The sequence below is a fragment of the Trichomycterus rosablanca genome, chromosome 13 (assembly GCF_030014385.1).
Source record: "Trichomycterus rosablanca isolate fTriRos1 chromosome 13, fTriRos1.hap1, whole genome shotgun sequence".
Classification (NCBI taxonomy): Eukaryota; Metazoa; Chordata; class Actinopteri; order Siluriformes; family Trichomycteridae; genus Trichomycterus; species Trichomycterus rosablanca.
In genome coordinates this window covers 15,343,355-15,362,249 of record NC_086000.1, presented here as the reverse complement: position 1 = coordinate 15,362,249, position 18,895 = coordinate 15,343,355, and the positions used below count along the sequence as shown (strand labels likewise).

Below are 18,895 nucleotides of genomic sequence, written 5' to 3'. Positions count from 1 at the left end.
CTTTCTCCAATTTCCCCCCCAATTTTTCCTTTAATCTAGTCGTATCCAATTACCCTGATTGTGTAACTAAGGAGCTTCGCAAGTGACACACCCTTCCCTCAAATGCCTACTAATGCACTCCAAATAAATTGTAAAAACATCTTAAGCAGTATTAATGAAAACAAAATGCACCTTTTGCACTCATTTTTGGGTGTCAAATAAAAGGGTGTGCACACAATATTTAACATTTTGATTTTTAATAAATTAACACACATGTAAAACCTGCTTTCACTTCCTGTCATTGTGGGCTATTTTGTGTAGAGTTTTGGGACAAAAAATGAACTCGATCTAATATAGAATGAGTTTGTAATGTAATAAAACCGGGAGAAGGTGAAAGGGGTGTGCAGACTTTCCGGCTTGACTGTATCTTTAGCTTATAGTTTCTGGTGATGGACCACTACAAAAACATCATCTTGTAAAATGTCTTAATTTTAAGAAGAAGAATTGTATTAATTTTGATTACTGCATGTTTTAGGTCGTGGGGAAGGACAATAACTTAAAAAATGAGGATTCCATTACTATGCTTCAGAGTGTAAAACCATTTTATTGGTTAACCTTTGTCTCATACTGTATACCACCATTGAGAAGGTCAAGACAAAAACCTCTAGACAGCTGAGATACAAAATAATATATTGACTGTAAATTAATTTCGTAGACTTTCTAAAACCTATTATTATTTTTATTGTGCTTTAATGTCATTTTAACAGACACACACTATTAATTGCAGTGGTGGCTTTGTGATGTTCTAGGGCTGTTTTGTTGCAGGTCTCAAGATGCTTAAGCCCAAATCTGGTTGCTTCCGCCAGTAGGTTAGACTTGTTCATTGAGGAGTCGTTCTATAAGATAATTACCCAAAAAATACATCCAAATCAATCATTTATGTTAAATTCATGCTTTTAGAAAAAAATAGCTTAGTATCCAGCCAGATCCACTTACCTTCTTGATTTGGCACAGTGGACACTGATGTTACATGGTGCTGAGGAATTCAAGTCATCTGAATCTCCGGATCTGTTCTTTTAGCAGACCTGTGCTGTAATGTTAGAAAAACTATGTTAGATTAATTTCCATAATGTGTTAATCAGATACTAACAGGTGAAATTCTGTATTGTTCAGTTGACTGACTTCTCAAGCTGATCCCTATTATTCCTGTTCTGCTTTTTTTGGGTTCATCCTCTTCTTCATGAAACTGCAAATCTCACTCCAACCTGTCACCTAAGATCACTCCAACATTGCGTGAAAGCAAACAGTGGACAGTTTTGCTAATACACATACACATATACACATTGATCATTGTGCGGTCCCTGATATGCTCACCCATGACCTAATTGTTACAAACTATACAGGTGCCTGTACAATAAAAAAGACAGACGTGAGAAATTAATATAGAGAGAATTAAAAAGTAATATTTAATTCATTGTGTGGTTCCTGATATGCTCACCCATGACCTATCTGTTAGAAACCTATACAGGTGCCTGTACATAAAAAAAAAAGACAAACATGATAAATTATTATAGAGAGCTGCAAAATTCAATGCTTATTAATTACAGCACATGTGATCTAAGCTATATATTAATGCTAAATCTATTTAGGTCTATTCTTATATGTTCGGACTAACCTGAACTTAGTTCTTAAGGCTCTCTGGAAACCAGTGGTGCTCCAGGATCTCCTCAAGACTGGGCCGTTTATTTGGATCCTTCATCAGGCAACTGCTGATCAGATGACGGCATGCTGAAAAGATATGACAGCCTTTAGAAAAGATACTGTATGTTTATGTACACAGGTCTTGATGTCAATTTTCTGCATTCTCTTACCCTCAGACACACCAGGTGTGAAGAAGAGGGGTCTCTTAGCAATCTCCCATTCATTCCAGAATGGCATGTCTCCACAAACTAAAACAAACAGCAGGATGCCCAGACTCCAGACAGTTGCAGGGCAGCCATGATACTGACCCTCTGTGATCCATTCAGGTGGAATATATAACATAGTGCCTGAACAGAAGCGAGAGAAATGGTTCACACACAGCTCTCTCATGCAATCACTTTCATCCTTGTTTTACTTTGATGTACAATTACCTGAATATGTTTTGTAGGGGGTCGACTTGAGCAATTCACCACAACCAAAGTCTATCAGCTTAACCTCTAATCTTTCCCAATTTATGAGAAGGTTCTCCTCCTTGATGTCACGATGGAGAACCCCACGGTCACAACAGTGTCGAGCAGCCAGAACCACTTGCCACATGATGACTTGAGCCAGTGGTTCAGAAAGTGGGCCATTTCCACGATATTGAAGGAGGTCCATGCAGGGATCGGGTCGCTCCAGGATCAAAACGTAATACTCTGGCGTGTCAAACCATTCCAGAAGCTCTAGGACATGTTCGCAGCGAGGCGGGTTTGACACCATGAGCATTAACGCCACTTCTACAGGGAGGCGGTTTGTATCACCAGGCTAATATTGAAAACAGACATGGTTAGCATGGGTTTGGAGTCAATAGGCCATCATGTCACAATGTATTGTTACACTTCTATTATTGGTTCTAACCAGTGTAAGCTACGTATATATTCCACACACAATAAGTGTACAAATGCTACTTACAATGGTGATGAATGTGTCACAGGTATTCTTCATCACATACTTAATAGCAACCTATTAAAATATGCAAACAATAATTAATAAAATCATGAAGAAATATTATGTCAACATACTTTGAAGGTCATCTAAATAGAGCCTTTTGCTGAACCTTTTTAACTACAAGTTGATGGTACTCAAAGTCATTATGTAACTTGAAAGCAAGGCATCACAATGACCAACAGTTCTTGTATTGCACTAAACAAGTCCAAGTAACTATTTCACCTGTTTTACATCCGTCCTACGAACTCCTGCATAGACGCAACCAAAGCCTCCTTTCCCCAGAAGCTTTCCCACATTGTACTGACGTTCAAAGCACTCTGTAAAACAGGGTTTGTATTAATATGATTTTAACAATATTTTTCTCAGTAAAACACACCCACAGTATGATTTAAGCAACAATACCTTTAGAAGGAGAGCTGGATCTTTGGACGAGGTGTGTTCCTGTAGTCTTTCTTTTAACACCATCTATTATTTACACAAATGCCATTTAATCACTGTTAGCCAATGATATGTAACACATCACATGTATGACAGTTATGTAGAGCTTTACAGAACAATATGTTGTCTGAATACTTTCCCCCCTTTTCCACCCTAGTGTTTCAAAAAAGCTAAACTAAACCCCACTGTATACATTTGATAATGTAACTATACTTGGCCCTCAGGATGTGTTTGGTAAGTCATAGTAAAGTGGTTTAGTAACGATATGGCTGACCTGTGTGGTTCCAGTTGCTGGAGGATGAGGTGGTCAATTCCAGGGTCTCTCCCCCAACAGAACCTTTAACACATTCAACTTAAAAGACATGTTTGTGTTAGTATTACTATTTTTATATAAACACTATCAACTACAGATTAAGTCTTTATTAGAAAATATTTAAATCAAACTAGAACTGTATTATTTTTTTTGCATCATTTTACTCATACACCCAAAACTTAAGTGTATTAAGTTTTGCTCTGAGCTTTCTAATAAACTGCTGTATTGTACATACCACTGCTCGCAACAGAAGCGTCAGAGAGGGAATCCAACTCAGGAGCAGGTTCAAGCACAATTTCCCCAAGGCTTATCTCAGCTGTACAGAAGCATGGTTAGAAGTGGATGATCAAAGGTAAGAGGTTTGGAGTAGAGTAGTTATTAATCAGCAAGAGTAAGAAAGGTAAGACAGAAGCAAAAGCTACAGTTAAACTCAAGCTTAGGGCTGCAGGAGTCACACAAGATCTGTATTATTATTATTATGATTCAGTCATGAGGTCAGGCAGTGATGTCGGTCAAGAAGGTCTGGCTTATAATCAACGTTCCAGTCTATCTCAAAGATTTTCAAAGGGGTTGATGTGAGGACTCTGTGAAGGCAGATCTTATTCCCATTGCTTTATATTACCCAATTGCGTTATGCTTCCTCTCTACTGCAGCTGACCCCCAACCTGATTGAGGAGACTGAGACTGTCACACGCCCCCTCCGACATGTGTGCAGTACCCGACTGCATCTTTTCACCAGCACAAGTCAAGTTCAAATGCAGATCAGCTTTGTGCACAGAGATTCACACCCTGATCAGCATTATTCCCCAACTCTGTGCAGATGACATCAACCAACCAGCCAGCAGAGGTCGCAATTCACTCACATATGAGGAGTCCCTATCCAGCTTTATTCTACCCTATAAACATGCAGCCGCCCAGCCCAGTCAGATGGCAGAGCTGAGATTCGATATGATGTATTTGAAATCCCAGCTCTGGTGTGCTAGCGGGTTTTACCGCTGCGCCACCTGAGCGGCATACTTAATAATGTTTTAATGCACTATTCACAAAAAATAGAATCATAATGAACAATTTCTGTCTTTCCATTAAAGCTTACTCTGCATCTAGTCAATGTACAAAGCTGCTTTGTGGCACCATGGTCTCAGTTTTAACTGTCAGAATCTATAATAATAATGATTAGGAAAAGTTCTGTATTATTGTTTTTAATACTTGACCCACCTGAAGCTCCAGATGCCGGTTGTGCATTTAGTGAGTCTCTCTCTGTCTGGTGAGATTCTCCTGATTCAGAGGAGCTACAACATTGGTTCTGCTTTACACTTAAATCCATGACCTGATCTAACTGTATAATGGAAATTGACTCGAAACTTCCACTTGGTGATGACTTTTTGTCTAGTTCCTGTCAAACATATAATACAGGTATCACACAGATGAGCTGTACTAAAATAGTACTAATTTTAATTTTGAAGGCTGGAAATTCCATCAACATAATTGAAAATTAAATAACAATGTTCATAAAGTGAGCGTTGTGTTGTTATTCATTATTTTCTTCTCACTTTTACCTCTTTATCTTATTATTCTTGTTTTTTTCATTTTAATTTTAGATTTATTTGTTTTTTTTATTTGTTTTTCCCCTCAATTTTCTCCCCTAATCTATTCGTATTCAATTACCCTGATTGCGGTCCGCTTCCCCTGTACTGATACAACCCTCCACTGCTGACTGAGGAGCGCTGCAACTGACACACGCCCCCTCTAACATGTGTGCAGTACTGACTGCATCTTTTCACCTGCACGAGGTGAATTCATATGCGGATCAGTTATGAGGATCCCTGGTCCGGCTTTCCCACCCTGTACGAACAACAGCCAATCGTTGTTTACGTAGCCACTCAGCCCAGCCGGATGGCAGAGCTGAGACCCCAGCTCTGGTGTGCTAGCGTATTTTACCGCTGCGCCACCTGAGCGGCCCGAAAAAACAAAATTTAAAGTAAGTAACCTCCAAGTCATCTGTTCTGTCATCATTATCTTTAGCAGCGATGTTTTGTATGGCTCTGATCCAAGCTTCTCTATTTTCCTCCGAATCAGCCTGTAAAATACAGATCCTACACAAACACACACACAGTTTCATGTAATTGTGAAGATGTCTGTCTGTCTGTCTGTCCATCCATCCATCCATCCATCCATCCATCCATCCATCCATCCATCCATCCATGCACAGCACTTGCAAATAAACAAATAAAATGAATTTACATGGCTGATGGTGAACTAGACTTACTTTGTAGGTGAAACCACCTGGAAGCAAAAACGCCGCCTGATATTATTACAGTGTTCAGACGTGCACATGCGTAGATCTTCCATCACCACAGTTGAGTTCTGCTGGGGCGGAAACAAGTTTACAATACACTGCTTAGCTTAAATACAATCTCTAATATTTCAGCTGCAGTGAAGCTGCCAATGCTTTCATCATTATATTTACTCCACTAATGGTACTTAGCAGCTGCAAAAGCAAAGGATTACTGTAAATAATATGTATTTTATATTATATAAAGGACGTGACAAACCTTATACTTCTTCTTGTATATTAGCTGATTGTTTTGAATTAGGAACCAGCGCCTAAAAAGAAATATATGAATAAATAAATTAATGTTACAATGATTAGGACATGATTACTCTGATGCTCATCTGTTCTAGCTTTCTACAAACCTGTTCCATGTCTTAAAAAAATTACTGGCCCTCTTGAACAAATATCCCTCCATAACAACCTGGTTCTTGGCATCCACACTGCCTTCCAATTTCATGTCACCACCACAAACATACTGAGAAGATGTCTGAGAATGAACTCGATCACGCTGCCAGCATGTAAATGGACTACGCAAAAAGCGCTTCATTGAAGAAGCACGCTGGGTAGGAGCACATCTGTTCTGTTCAGCAGCCATGATGAGACTGATGTACAAACAGTCAGATTTAGATTCTATAAGGATTAAGCGTGGAACAGTTAGTGACATCACAATGATGTCACAATGACAGGGCATTTCAGTGCTGTACTATACTATAGCAACATTATATACAGTGTTCACATGACCAACTATGGATATTTACACATCTAAATTTTATAATGTGTTTACTTATTACAGTAATGAAAAGATTTTAAAAAACCCCACACAATTTGTATAAAATATGTCTGATTTAACAGCACATATTACTTACTTTAAACTGAAATAAATGAATAAATTAAATTATTAATTACTAAAAAAACACTTTCACTGAATTTTTACCTGTCAGATCAAGCCCAGGTTCATATAGACTCGTTTTCTATAGGACCAAAAATATAAATAAAAAATAAAATGTTTTATTAAGAATTTCTAGGGGTCAATAATTGTGGCACATGTGGTAATTATGTTCTTAAGGAGGGATTTTTTCCTCTAAATAAATTTACTTCAAATAAAGGTTGGATTTTTGTAATGTCTTTAAAGTGAGATTAAGCTCATTCACTAAAAGGTGACTTTCTTATAGCCCTTTTTACTCATTTGTACCAGGGGTGCCAATATTTGTGGAGGGGACTGTATTATATGAGTACCTAGCACCTGACAGCTTCCTATCTGCATATAATCTGTCAACTTGTGTCTCATAGGGCTCTGTAGTTGGTCCTATTCTGTTTTTCATGTACACTTGCTCTCTTGGTAAAGTAATTTCCTCCCATGGCTTCTATTACTAATCTCATGCGGATGATACTCAGCCTATTCAGTCAGCTCCGAGTATGAATGTCTCACACACATGTACACACACACACATGTACACACACACGTACACACACACACACACATGTACACACACACACACATGTACACACACACACACATGTAAACACACACACACACACACATGTAAACACACACACACACACACACACGTACACACATCTTTCAGCCAGTTATTTGTTATTTAAAATGACAAGTCTGTTCACATTAGTGAGCAAAAGTGAGAATCTTTTCCTGTTCATAATCCTGCCACTGAAAATAATATGAACCATTTCTAGATGCAACACCAGTGGTGTAACTAGAAGCTCATGGGCCCCAGTGCAAAAAAAAAAAGTTGGCCCCCCTCAACAAATGTTGAGTGCAACACGTATAACATCCTGTCGACCCACATCATTATCTATGTTACAGCGTTTATACAGTCCTTTGCGATCCATTTAACACCAGTGTTTTTAATGTTCCGTGTACAGTCCATGTCCACGGGCTTTCCATCTAAATTCATCTGAAATAAAGTTAGGTAATAATCAAGTTTTTCATAATTTTGCCTGTAACCGTAACTGTATACCTGTAACTGTATACAGTGTAAGCACAATGTTACTGTGTTAAAGTAGCACAAATTAAAACAAAGACATATTTACGTGGCACAAACACAGCTTAATAAAAATAGTTTGATTAAAAATTTTAATCTTGATTAAAATTTTAACGCGTTAATTAACGACAGCCCTAATATATATATATATAGGGCTGGACGATATGGCTTTTCGGTCGATACGATATAATTCCGATATCGATATGAATAATACAAATGTCAGAAAAACTGCCACAAAAATTGGATGGCTGTACATGCAAACCTCTTTTCTGGTTTCTGGCAAGAAATACAAGCTGAATACACCACTGAAATAGTCCTTCCTCTCTTATCAGCTATTTCGTCTGCTTCTTTTTCAACTGTGGACAGTGGCGGAGCCAGACAATTTTCATAGGGGTGGCCAGACTGAGACCATTGCTCACACAGGGGTGGCACAGAAACTGTCTGATACCTTATTTTTTTATGTGGCAAGTTGCTGTGGATCTAGTAGTTTTGGTCACTCACTCATTTACCTATACAGGCAGTGAATGTCATGTAGAATTACATCAAGCCTAGCATAATAAGCTTTTTATTTTTTCTCATTTTCCCTGACAAGTAAAAAACTAAAATATAGCCTATAACCTTAAAATTATGAGGAAGAATTTCAAAGATATTCCTTTGCAATACTTTATCATTTGACTGCAAACTTGTGTGTACTGATGAGACTCATTTGAACCCCAGAACATGCTAGCGTGAATGCATGGAAAACAAATTTTAATTTTCTTTCAACAATATAATACAGACTGACCAACACTATTAAGCCAAATCAGCATGGAAAATTGACTTTACTTTTAATAGCCTTCCACAATGCTGGAGCTTCTTAAAACTGAATATTTTCTTTTAAATGGAAGTGTTATTTAACTGCTATTAAATTGTTTTTTTTTTAAACGCCCAATTTAGAGGAAAACCGCCCAATCTGGCAACACTCAGGGCTCTAGACTAACTTTTTGCACTGGTTGCACTGGTGTGCCAAACTTTTTTTCTTAGGTGCACCAGCACAAAAGTTAGGTGCACCCAAATTTTCAACCGCATCGCATTTAACACCTGTTTTACAGGTTCACTTTTTTTAATACTGACTTTGATATTAACTAACAATCTGGTCAACATAAAGTTCTTTATTTGAAGCACAATTCTACACAAAAGGTAACTTAATGAAAAAGTGTTGGTGATTAAAGTGCTTCACTGAGCTGAAATTTAAACTCAAGATAAATGAAATAAGAAGAAAATCTAAATTAAAAGTGCAAGTGTTTTAAGGGCTTCAAACTGAACATCTCATTTAATGATAAGAATATTACATATGGTTAATGCAGTAACGAGACGCATATTATTGACAAAGGCTACATCACATGACATTATTACATTTTGAGTCAGTTTGCTGCTGATATTTTTAAAGTGCCTTAAAGAAAAGATGAACTGTGTGATATGACGTGGTAAAAGTGACCCGGACAGAACAAACAACGTTTAACGTGAAATATAAACACCACACGTGAAGTAAATCCAGCTAAACACAGATACATGTGGAGCTGTTAGACTGGATTTGACGTTATTTCACACAGATGTTTGTTTGTATTATGGAGTCGAGCGCTGAGCAAATCGGTTATTTACGTCAAGAGTCACGGTGAAAGCGAAGCGCAAAACTCTTCTCACGTCAATGAACTAAAAAAAACAACAACTGAGACAAACACGTCACATCTTCTTATCACCGATATTTGATTGATGTTTTTACATTAAAACAAACATCTATAACAGCAGCACAGATGCTCACACATATTCTACACACTCCACCATGATATTTCGCTGTGTAACGCCCGCCGGTGATGACGCTGGTCCCGCCCTTCACTATCTCTGATTGGTTTAGACATATAGATATGATTAGATATGGGCCTAATGTGTGTCTGTTGGTGCACCGGAGACTTTCAGAGTCACAGAGACTTTTTTTTCCCCTCGAACGGCTGGTCGCAGATTGACTGTGGATGCTCGTTCACTCACAGCTGTTGAACTCATTTTGCCGCTAACATCCACCGTGTTGTAGGTAGCGTAATCAGAGCGGTAACGCTGAGCACTGGCTTCGTGCCTGTGGCGTACGTCATCATGCACTTACGTAAGCATATCGATCGAATTTGTTTAAAAATCATATCACCGTTATTAAAACATTTTCTATCGCGATATACTGTATATCGATATCGAATTATTGTTCAGCACTATATATATATATATATATATATACCGATCAGCCATAACATTGAAAACACTTCCTTGTTTCTACTCTCACTGTCCATTTTATCAGCTCCACTTACCATATAGAAGCACTTTGTAGTTCCACAATTACTGACTGCAGTCTATCCTTTGTTATCCATGCTTTGTTAGCCCCCTTTCATGCTGTTCTTCAATGGTCAAGACCCCCAAAGGACCACCACAGAGCAGGTATTATTTGGATAGTAGATCATTCTAAGCACTGCAGTGACACTGACATGGTGGTGGTATGAGTGAATAAAAAAAAAAGCAGTGCTGCTGGAGTTTTTAAACACCTCACTGTCACTGCTGGACTGAGAATAGTCCACCAACCAAAAACACACAGCCAACAGCGCCCCGTGGGAAGTGTCCTGTGTCCACTAATGAAGGTCTAGAAGATGACCAACTCAAACAGCAGCAATAGATGAGCGATCGTCTGACTTTACATCCACAAGGTGAACCAACTAGGTAAAAATGTCTAATAGAGTAGACAGTGAGTAGACACTGTATTTAAAAACTCCAGCAGTGCTACTGTGTCTGATCCACTCATACCAGCACAACACACTAACACCACCACCACCACCACCACCACCACCACCACCACCACCACCACCAGGTCAGTGTCACTGCAGCGCTGAGAATGATCCAACACCCGAATAATTAAAATAAGTTTGTAGAAACTGGAACAGCCTTCCTATATTGTAGAGTGTGTAGAAAATGTAACAGCCTTCCTAAATTGTAGAGTTTGTAGTAACTGGAACAGCCGTCCTAAATTGTAGAGTGGGTAGAAACTTGAACAGCCATCCTAAATTGTAGGAGCCTTTGAAGATTTTCTGCTCAATTGTTGGAATGGCTAATGGTTCTCAACTGAGAGCATCTGCAACAATGTTTCCAGTGGCAAGAATGTACCTGATAAACTCATAGGACGCCAGCTTTATAACTCATTGTTGTTTACAGAATTCATGTTTGTAACCTTCCTCCTTTCGAGGTGTACACAGAAAATAAACTGAGAGAGGTTCCCTGCCCTTCTTATCCTGTGTTAAGTTTTTTAAATAAACACTCCTTCCTAGAAAACACTCGTTGAACAAAAAACTGTATTAGTGTATTGAAAACAGAACAAAACAGAAAAGATGAAGTCATATATACACAATAAACTCAATATGTACAAATGTCCTCTTCCCAATGTGATTCAAAATAAGTCCAGAAGGTTGACCACAGTAGGCTTGGTAGAGTTCAAAGCTTATAAGTCTAACCGGGAGTCCACATCAATGTAATCCTGAGTTTTCAGTATAATGCGGTCCTTGTCCAAACCTTCAGTTAGTCCTTATAGAAGTTAGATGTCCTGTTCCAAAATCCAGCAGTTAATAATGGTAGTGGATTTCCAAAATAAACTCCTTTTCTACACAAGTAGGAATATACATACATTAGCAATGTGAATATACAAAGGAGGTTAGCGTATAGCATTAGCATTACTACCTTCCACAATATTTCCAAAATATAAATTATACCAAAAATAATGAATCATTTTCATGGTTCATAGTACTTACATCTAGGCGTCAAACATTGAAGTTTCCTAGGAAAGGAGCTTTTAAATCCTCAAAATGATCAGCACAAATGCAAAGCAGCAAACAAAGAGAGTAGCAAACCGCTTTAGCTTCCATCAGGAAATGCTTCCTTTCTCCATTCCCTCTCTGTTGCCCCCTAAAGGAGATCATGAGAACTGACCAAAAGTAACTGTATGGTGTTGGCCACCATGCCTGTTACATGTTTATGCTGTGTCATGATGTTGGTAACTGGGTTGTTGTCACTTCACATTGACATGACCCTTTAGCCAGTGGCTACATTTGTCAAACACAGCTTTCTAAGAGAAGGGAACTCAAGATGATGTACAAAATACCTTTTTAAGCCAGTGAGTGATTTCCTTGGAAAGGACACATGTCTAGCTTTGCATTTATCTTGTTGCATCCAAATCATCCAGGGAAGTGTAGCAGTATGGCTTATATTGTTTCCACCTGTTTCATTTTGCTCGGGATCCAACCAGTGCGTTCCTAGCAATTATAAATACTACTATAGACAAAGACAAAGATACAGAGCTTGAGGGTTCACACTGGTGATCAGGGATGTTGGGTTGCTGTCGTTCTGCCTCTCTTGTCCGATCACTCAGGTATGATGATGGTGGGGAAGCTGGGTGCTGATGTCCTGTGAAAACCTTCATAACTTTGTAACCTGCTCGCTCTCTCGTTTAGTTAATGCTGTAATAATTAGGGGTGCCGGAGTCTAATGCTACTCCCTGCAGAACTGATATTTTACTCCTATCTGTTGTTGTTAAGGCTATTCCAAACGGATCCTACTTGGTGGCTGAGGTTGACTGAAGGGTATCCCGACTCGCATTTCTAATAAGCACGCGCAGAATAAGTCCCAGCAATTAATTGTTTATTGAACAAATTCCGGTTGACTTTCAGAAACAAATATAGTGGAATGCGTACAGAACAGTTCATGAAACAAATCCGGTTAACGTGTATAATGCGGTCGGAAAACTATTTGTTGTCCCCCCGTCTCCCCAATACTATTTAACGTAAACTGTCTAATTATAGAACGCATCGTCATGTCGTAAAGAAATGACAAGTGACGTCATCTGTTACGTCAGTTACGGCTCCTGCAGTTGTTTTACCCCGAGGTGGTTCCGAGGTTGTTGAGACTGCCGTGCCAACAATGCTGCTCCTGCTAGTTTTGACGGACACCTGGCGTGTTTGCACCAAAAATGTCAAGAACTCACTATGGACTTTATCACAGACTGGACTGAATAATGAAGAACTCCAATCATTTTTTTTTTGCTAGTTATAACTTTGAGTTCAATTTAACTTTGTGTTTGTGTGTATCTATATGTGTGTAAATTCTATTCATTTAAATTATCCTCCAGGACACCCAAGAAGGATGGGGTCCATGCTGAGTCTGGTTCCTCTCAAGGTTTCTTCCTATGATTTTTCACCCTCGGCTCTCTCAACAGGGGTTTTGGTCTGTTGGGCCTGGAGTCTGTAAAGTTGCTTTAAGACAATGTCCAATGTAAAAAGAAAAAGAAATAGGATTGACCTAATGTTGTTAGGAAATGTGCTGTCTGGGTGATTGCCTGGGTTTCGGGGTCACAACATTTTGAGTCTACAGCTGGATTGTGGGCTAGTGGATGATTTCAGGTAAATTAAAAAATATAAATACTTGTAAGTACACTGGGGATGCCACCTGTGCAACAAGTCCAGTCGTGAAATTTCCTCACTATTAAATATTCCACAGTCGACTGTCAGTGGTATTATAACAAAGTGGAAGCGATTGGGAACGACAGCAACTCAGCCACCAAGTGGTAGGCCAAGTAAAATTACAGAGCGGGGTCAGCGGATGCTGAGGCACATAGTGCACAGAGGTCGCCAACTTTCTGCAGAGTCAATCGCTACAGACATCCAAACTTTATGTGGAATTTAGATTAGCTCAAGAACAGTGCGTATAGAGCTTCATGGAATGGGTTTCCATGGCCGAGCAGCTGCATCCAAGCCTTTCATCACCAAGCGCAATGCAAAGCGTTGGATGCAGTGGTGTAAAGAATGCCACCACTGGACGTTTTTTTTGGAGTGACGAATCACGCTTCTCGGCCTGGCAATCCGATGGGCGAGTCTGGGTTTGGTGGTTGCCAGGAGAACGGTACTTGTCTGACTGCATTGTGCAAAGTGTAAAGTTTGGTGGAGGGGGGATTATGGTGTGGGGTTGCTTTTCAGGAGTTGGGCTTGGAAGAACACACTCCTAAACCTTGTGGAAAGCCTCCCAGAAAAGTTGAAGCTGTTATAGTTGCAAAGGGTGGGCCAACATGATATTAAACCCTATGGATTAAGAATGGGATGTCACTCAAGTTCATATGCGTGTAAAGGCAGACGAGCGAATACTTTTGGCAATATAGTGTACGTGCTTTACAGGCAGTTATACAGTGGGGCCAAAAAGTATTTAGTCAGCCACTGATTGTGCAAGTTCTCCTACTTAGAAAGGTGAGAGAGGTCTGTAATTTTCATCATAGGTACACTTCAACTATGAGAGACAAAATGAGAAAAAAAATCCAGGAAATCACATTGTAGGATTTGTAAAGAATTTATTTGTAAATTATGGTGGAAAATAAGTATTTGGTCAATAAAAAAAGTTCAACTCAATACTTTGTAACATAACCTTTGTTGGCAATGACAGAGGTCAAACGTTTCCTGTAAGTCTTCACCAGGTTTGCACACACTGTAGCTGGTATTTTGGCCCATTCCTCCATGCAGATCTCCTCTAGAGCAGTGATGTTTTGGGGCTGTCGCTGGGCAACACAGACTCCACAAATTTTCTATGGGGTTGAGGTCTGGAGACTGGCTAGGCCACTCCAGGACCTTGAAATGCTTTTTACGGAGCCACTCCTTCGTTGCCCGAGCGGTGTGTTTGGGATCATTGTCATGCTGGAAGACCCAGCCACGTTCCATCTTCAATGCTCTTACTGATGGAAGGAGGTTTTGGCTCTGACTGTTTGAGGCTGTGGACAAGTGTCTTTTATACAGATAACGAGGTCAACCAGGTGCCATTAATACAGGTAATGAGTGGAGGACAGAAGAGCTTCTTAAAGAATAAGTTACAGGTCTGTGAAAGCCAGAAATCTTGCTTGTTTGTTATTGACCAAATACTTATTTTCCACCATAATTTACGAATAAATTCTTTAAAAATCCTACAATGTGATTTCCTGGATTTTTTTTTCATCATTTTGTCTCTCATAGTTGAAGTGTACCTATGATGAAAATTACAGACCTCTCTCATCTTTCTAAGTAGGAGAACTTGCACAATCAGTGGCTGACTAAATACTTTTTGACCCCACTGTAGCAGTAACTTTAGGGAGGCAGGTGGAGTTATTAAACCTAAATAAAAATTAGTAGGAGTGTGTAAGACTCACAGAAGCAGAGCAGTGTAGCAGCAAAGAATTTTGCCACACAGGGCCTATGAGCAGAGTAGCGTAGCAGCATAGCAGAGGTGAACGCAGAACACAGCCTGAAGCAGAGGAGTGCAGAAGTGAAGAATGCAGCCACATACAGCTGTAGAGGAAAACAGCATAAAATCAGTGATAGTAGCACTTCAAAAGGATTCAAAAATTTACAATCAAAACAGAAACACAGAGACATGGAGAAAAGCGGAGGCCGAGCACATGGATGCAAGTGATAATCTTACCCAGAGCTGACATCAGACAGATATGTCAGACACACATAAAGACAGTTAATTACTTGATTCATTAATCATGTCATTGGTTTATTAATCTTTAAAAACTTTCCAGCAATAAATAAGACAGGATTCCTTTTTTATCCCAACAAGGGAAATTCAGAAATGCATACTACTACCACCACTTTTCTACAGTACTACTACTACACGGAAACTAATACTACAAATTTTTACTTTATCTACTGCAAATGTCAAATGTCAAGTTAAGTCAAGTCAAATTTATTTACATAGTGCTTTTTACAATAAACATTGTCTTAAAGCAACTTTAAAGAATCCAGGACCAACAGATAAAAAATCCTTATTGAGTAAGCCGAGGGTGACAGTGGTAAGGAAAAACTCCCTTAAAATTACAGGAAGAAATCTTGAGAAGAACCAGACTCAGCATGGAACCATCCTTCTGTGGCCTGGAGGATACTTTAAATAAATAGGATTTACACAAATCACACAAACACAAAATTAAATTGAACTAAAAGTTATAACTAGCAAAAGTGTTTGATAAAGTTCGTTGTAAATTCTGGACATTTTTGGTGCAAAATTGATGTTTTTACCACTTGTGACTGTGCTATTCAGTAGAAATCATCATCTGTACATAATAGATTCATACAGGAATGGGTGAATGAATTAAATAAATGGTTAATGGATGAATAAATACTGGTAACCAAGCAATAACAATAAAGAAAAAATAGTAATCAAGGGCGTCTGACACAGAAAGCCTGGTGGGGCACAATAAACTCTGTGGGCAGTATCTAAAACTACACACAAACTTTCAAACACAAACAATTTAAGTCACAAATGCACAGATTAACATAAAGCAAGAGTTAGCAGAAGTGGAGACTGGAATGTGAGTGACATCACCAATGTAGGCATTTGATCTCACACAACTGGTGTATTATTTGGTATACTGACAAGGGGTGCATTTTCCAAAATGTTCATAAAAGTGCGTAAGTACTTTGTAACCTCGTACTTAAGAACATTCTTAAATGTACGAGTGTTTCCCGAAACCCTTCATAACTAACATAGTACCTAAACATACAGGTATACAGGTGTTTTAAAACCATAGCTCCATCGAACGTTTACAACGACTGTGGTTAAGTTGTGTATTCCTAACTACACCTGTAGTCCTGTGGTTAAAAGCGTAGTTCCTGGTGGCTATGTCACCGATGACTTAGGACGCAGTAAGGACAGTAGTCACACGGACTTTCCCAAACCGTTCCCTCCTCACTAACACTCGCCTTAAGAGACCCTACTAGACCTTAACAGACCCTACTAGAACTTAATAAACTTTAACAGACCCTACTATAGCTTAAAAGATCCTACTTGACCTTAATAGACCTCAACAGACCCTAAAGGACCTTAACAGACCTTAGTAGACGTTAATAGACATTATCAGACCGTAGTAGACGTTACGGGACCTCAACAGACCTTAACAGACCTTACTAGACCTTAACAGACCTTACTAGATTTTAACAGACCCTACTAGACCTTAACAGACCTTACTGGACCTTAACAGACATTAAAAGACAATAACAGGCCTTATTGGACCTTAGCAAACCTTACTAGACCTTAAAAGGCATTATTAGACATTAACAGGCCTTAGAAGACCTTACTGGACCTTAACAGACCTTACTAGACCTTACTGGACCTTAACAGACGTGACTGGACATTAAGAGACCTAACTGGACCTTAACAGACCTTACTAGACCTTAGGAGACCTTAACAGACCTTAGTATACCTTACTGGACCTTAACAGGCATTGCTAGACATTATCAGGCCTTACTGAACCTGATCAGACCTTAACCGGACTTACTGGACCTTAACAGGCCTTACTGGACCTTAACAGACCTTACTAGACTTTAACAGACTTTACTAGATCTTAACAGACTTTAGGAGACTTTGAAAGACCTTAATAGACCTTAACAGATCTTACTAGACCTTAACAGACCTTAACAATGGTTACTAGACCTTAACAGACCTTAGCAGACCATACTAGACCTTATCAAGCCTTACTGGACTTTAACAGACCTTACAGGACCTAAAGAGACTTTACTGGACCTTAACAGGCCTTACTGGACCTTAACAGACATTACTAGACATTAACAGGCCTTAATTGACTTTAACAGACCTTACTAGACATTAATAGGCCTTACTAGATCTTTTCAGACCTTAGCAGTCCTTACTGGACCTTAAGAGACATAAACAGACCTTACTGGACTTTAACAGACCTTAGTAGACCTTAACGTAGCACCTAAGCTTACTAATAACAAAAGGGCGCTAACACTTAACTAGGTTCGAAAAGCGGTACACCTTGAAATTAAGAGAGGAGGTGAAGTTGAACAATTAACACATTTATTGCTACACAAGCAATGAATTAACACATACAGCGCTGCATAAAACTTAGAAATAAAAAAATTAAATAGAGCTCTTAAAAATAAATAAAAGATCTTCAATTCAATACCACTCCTTATATTTAAAGAGGTATGGATTCCAAAGTTCAGTTCTAGTCCTTGAATGTAAATTAAAGGTGTTTCCTATGGCTGTTCTACCCGGGTAGAGTAATTAGTTTAAGTAAGTTCTTATCTGATGTTGGGCAAAACTCTGATATATCCGCTGTCTCCTGTAAACGGTCTTAACGGTAGGCCACACCGCTTCTTTGATCGTCAGCAGTTCACAGGGCTGGGCTCGCCATCACAATCCTCCAAATCTTTCTGTGTCTCTAAGAAAAACCAATCGGAGTTTCAAACACTTATTACTTGACAGAAAACTGCCTCCCTCACGTTCACAGCTGGAATTCGAATATTGCTCAGCTGGTCTGCAGCACGATGCAAAATCTCTCCGGCCAAAAAGGAAAACTAACAAAAGTAACGTATTTTTCTAATACTGCGCCCTCTTTTGGGGACAACAAGTAATTACACCTCTTAAATGACGAGGTTTTAGTAGCTCCATATTTCATTTGGGTTACATTAACAGACCTAAGTAGATTTTAGTAGACCTTAACATACCTTACGAGACCTTAACAGACCTTAGTATACTTACCGGACCTTACCACAACTTACTGGACCTTACCAGACATAACTAGACTTTAAAAAAACTTAGTGGACCTTAACAGACCTTACTGGACCTTAACAAACCTTACTAGACGTTAACAGACCTTACTGGACCTTAAAAAACCTTAATGGACCTTAACAGAACTTACTGGACATTAACAGACGTTACTGGATGTTAACAGACCTTACTGGACCTTAACAGACTTTATTAGACCTTAAAAGGCCTTACTGGACCTTCACAGACATTACTGAACCCTAAAAGATTTTACTGAACCTTAACAGACCTTACTGAACCTTAACAGACATTAATAGACCTTAACAGATTTAACTGGACCTTAAGAGACCTTACTAGGCCTTACTGGACCTTAACAGAAATTACTGAACCTTAACAGACCTTACTAAGCCTTAACAGACCTTACTGGACCTTCACAGACCTTAACAGACCTTAATAGACCTTAACAGACCTTAACAGACTCTAATAAACGTTAAAAGACTTTACTGGACCTTAGTAGACGTTACTGGACCTTAACTGACCTTAACAGACGTTACTGGACCT

At 39.0% G+C, this 18,895-nt stretch overlaps 1 protein-coding gene and 1 long non-coding RNA gene across 2 annotated transcripts; both read right to left on the bottom strand.

Annotated features, from left to right (window-relative positions):
• Positions 1-605: 605 nt before the first annotated feature.
• Positions 606-4,780, bottom strand: LOC134325683 (serine/threonine-protein kinase pim-1-like). Its single transcript, XM_063007926.1, has 12 exons — positions 4,634-4,780; positions 3,654-3,734; positions 3,380-3,457; positions 3,070-3,132; positions 2,890-2,984; positions 2,112-2,484; positions 1,851-2,027; positions 1,655-1,767; positions 1,478-1,511; positions 1,162-1,386; positions 976-1,069; positions 606-875 (listed from the first exon to the last, which is right to left on the bottom strand). Exons 1-8 carry the CDS (start codon positions 4,740-4,742, stop codon positions 1,661-1,663), a joined length of 1,083 nt encoding a protein of 360 aa, XP_062863996.1. The 5' UTR covers positions 4,743-4,780; the 3' UTR covers positions 606-875; positions 976-1,069; positions 1,162-1,386; positions 1,478-1,511; positions 1,655-1,660.
• A 955-nt stretch (positions 4,781-5,735) lies between these two features.
• Positions 5,736-6,202, bottom strand: LOC134325263 (uncharacterized). The gene is made up of 3 exons (XR_010014277.1): positions 6,113-6,202; positions 5,971-6,022; positions 5,736-5,782 (listed from the first exon to the last, which is right to left on the bottom strand). It is a non-coding gene; the product is annotated as an uncharacterized LOC134325263 (long non-coding RNA).
• Between the last annotated feature and the right edge of the window lie 12,693 nt (positions 6,203-18,895).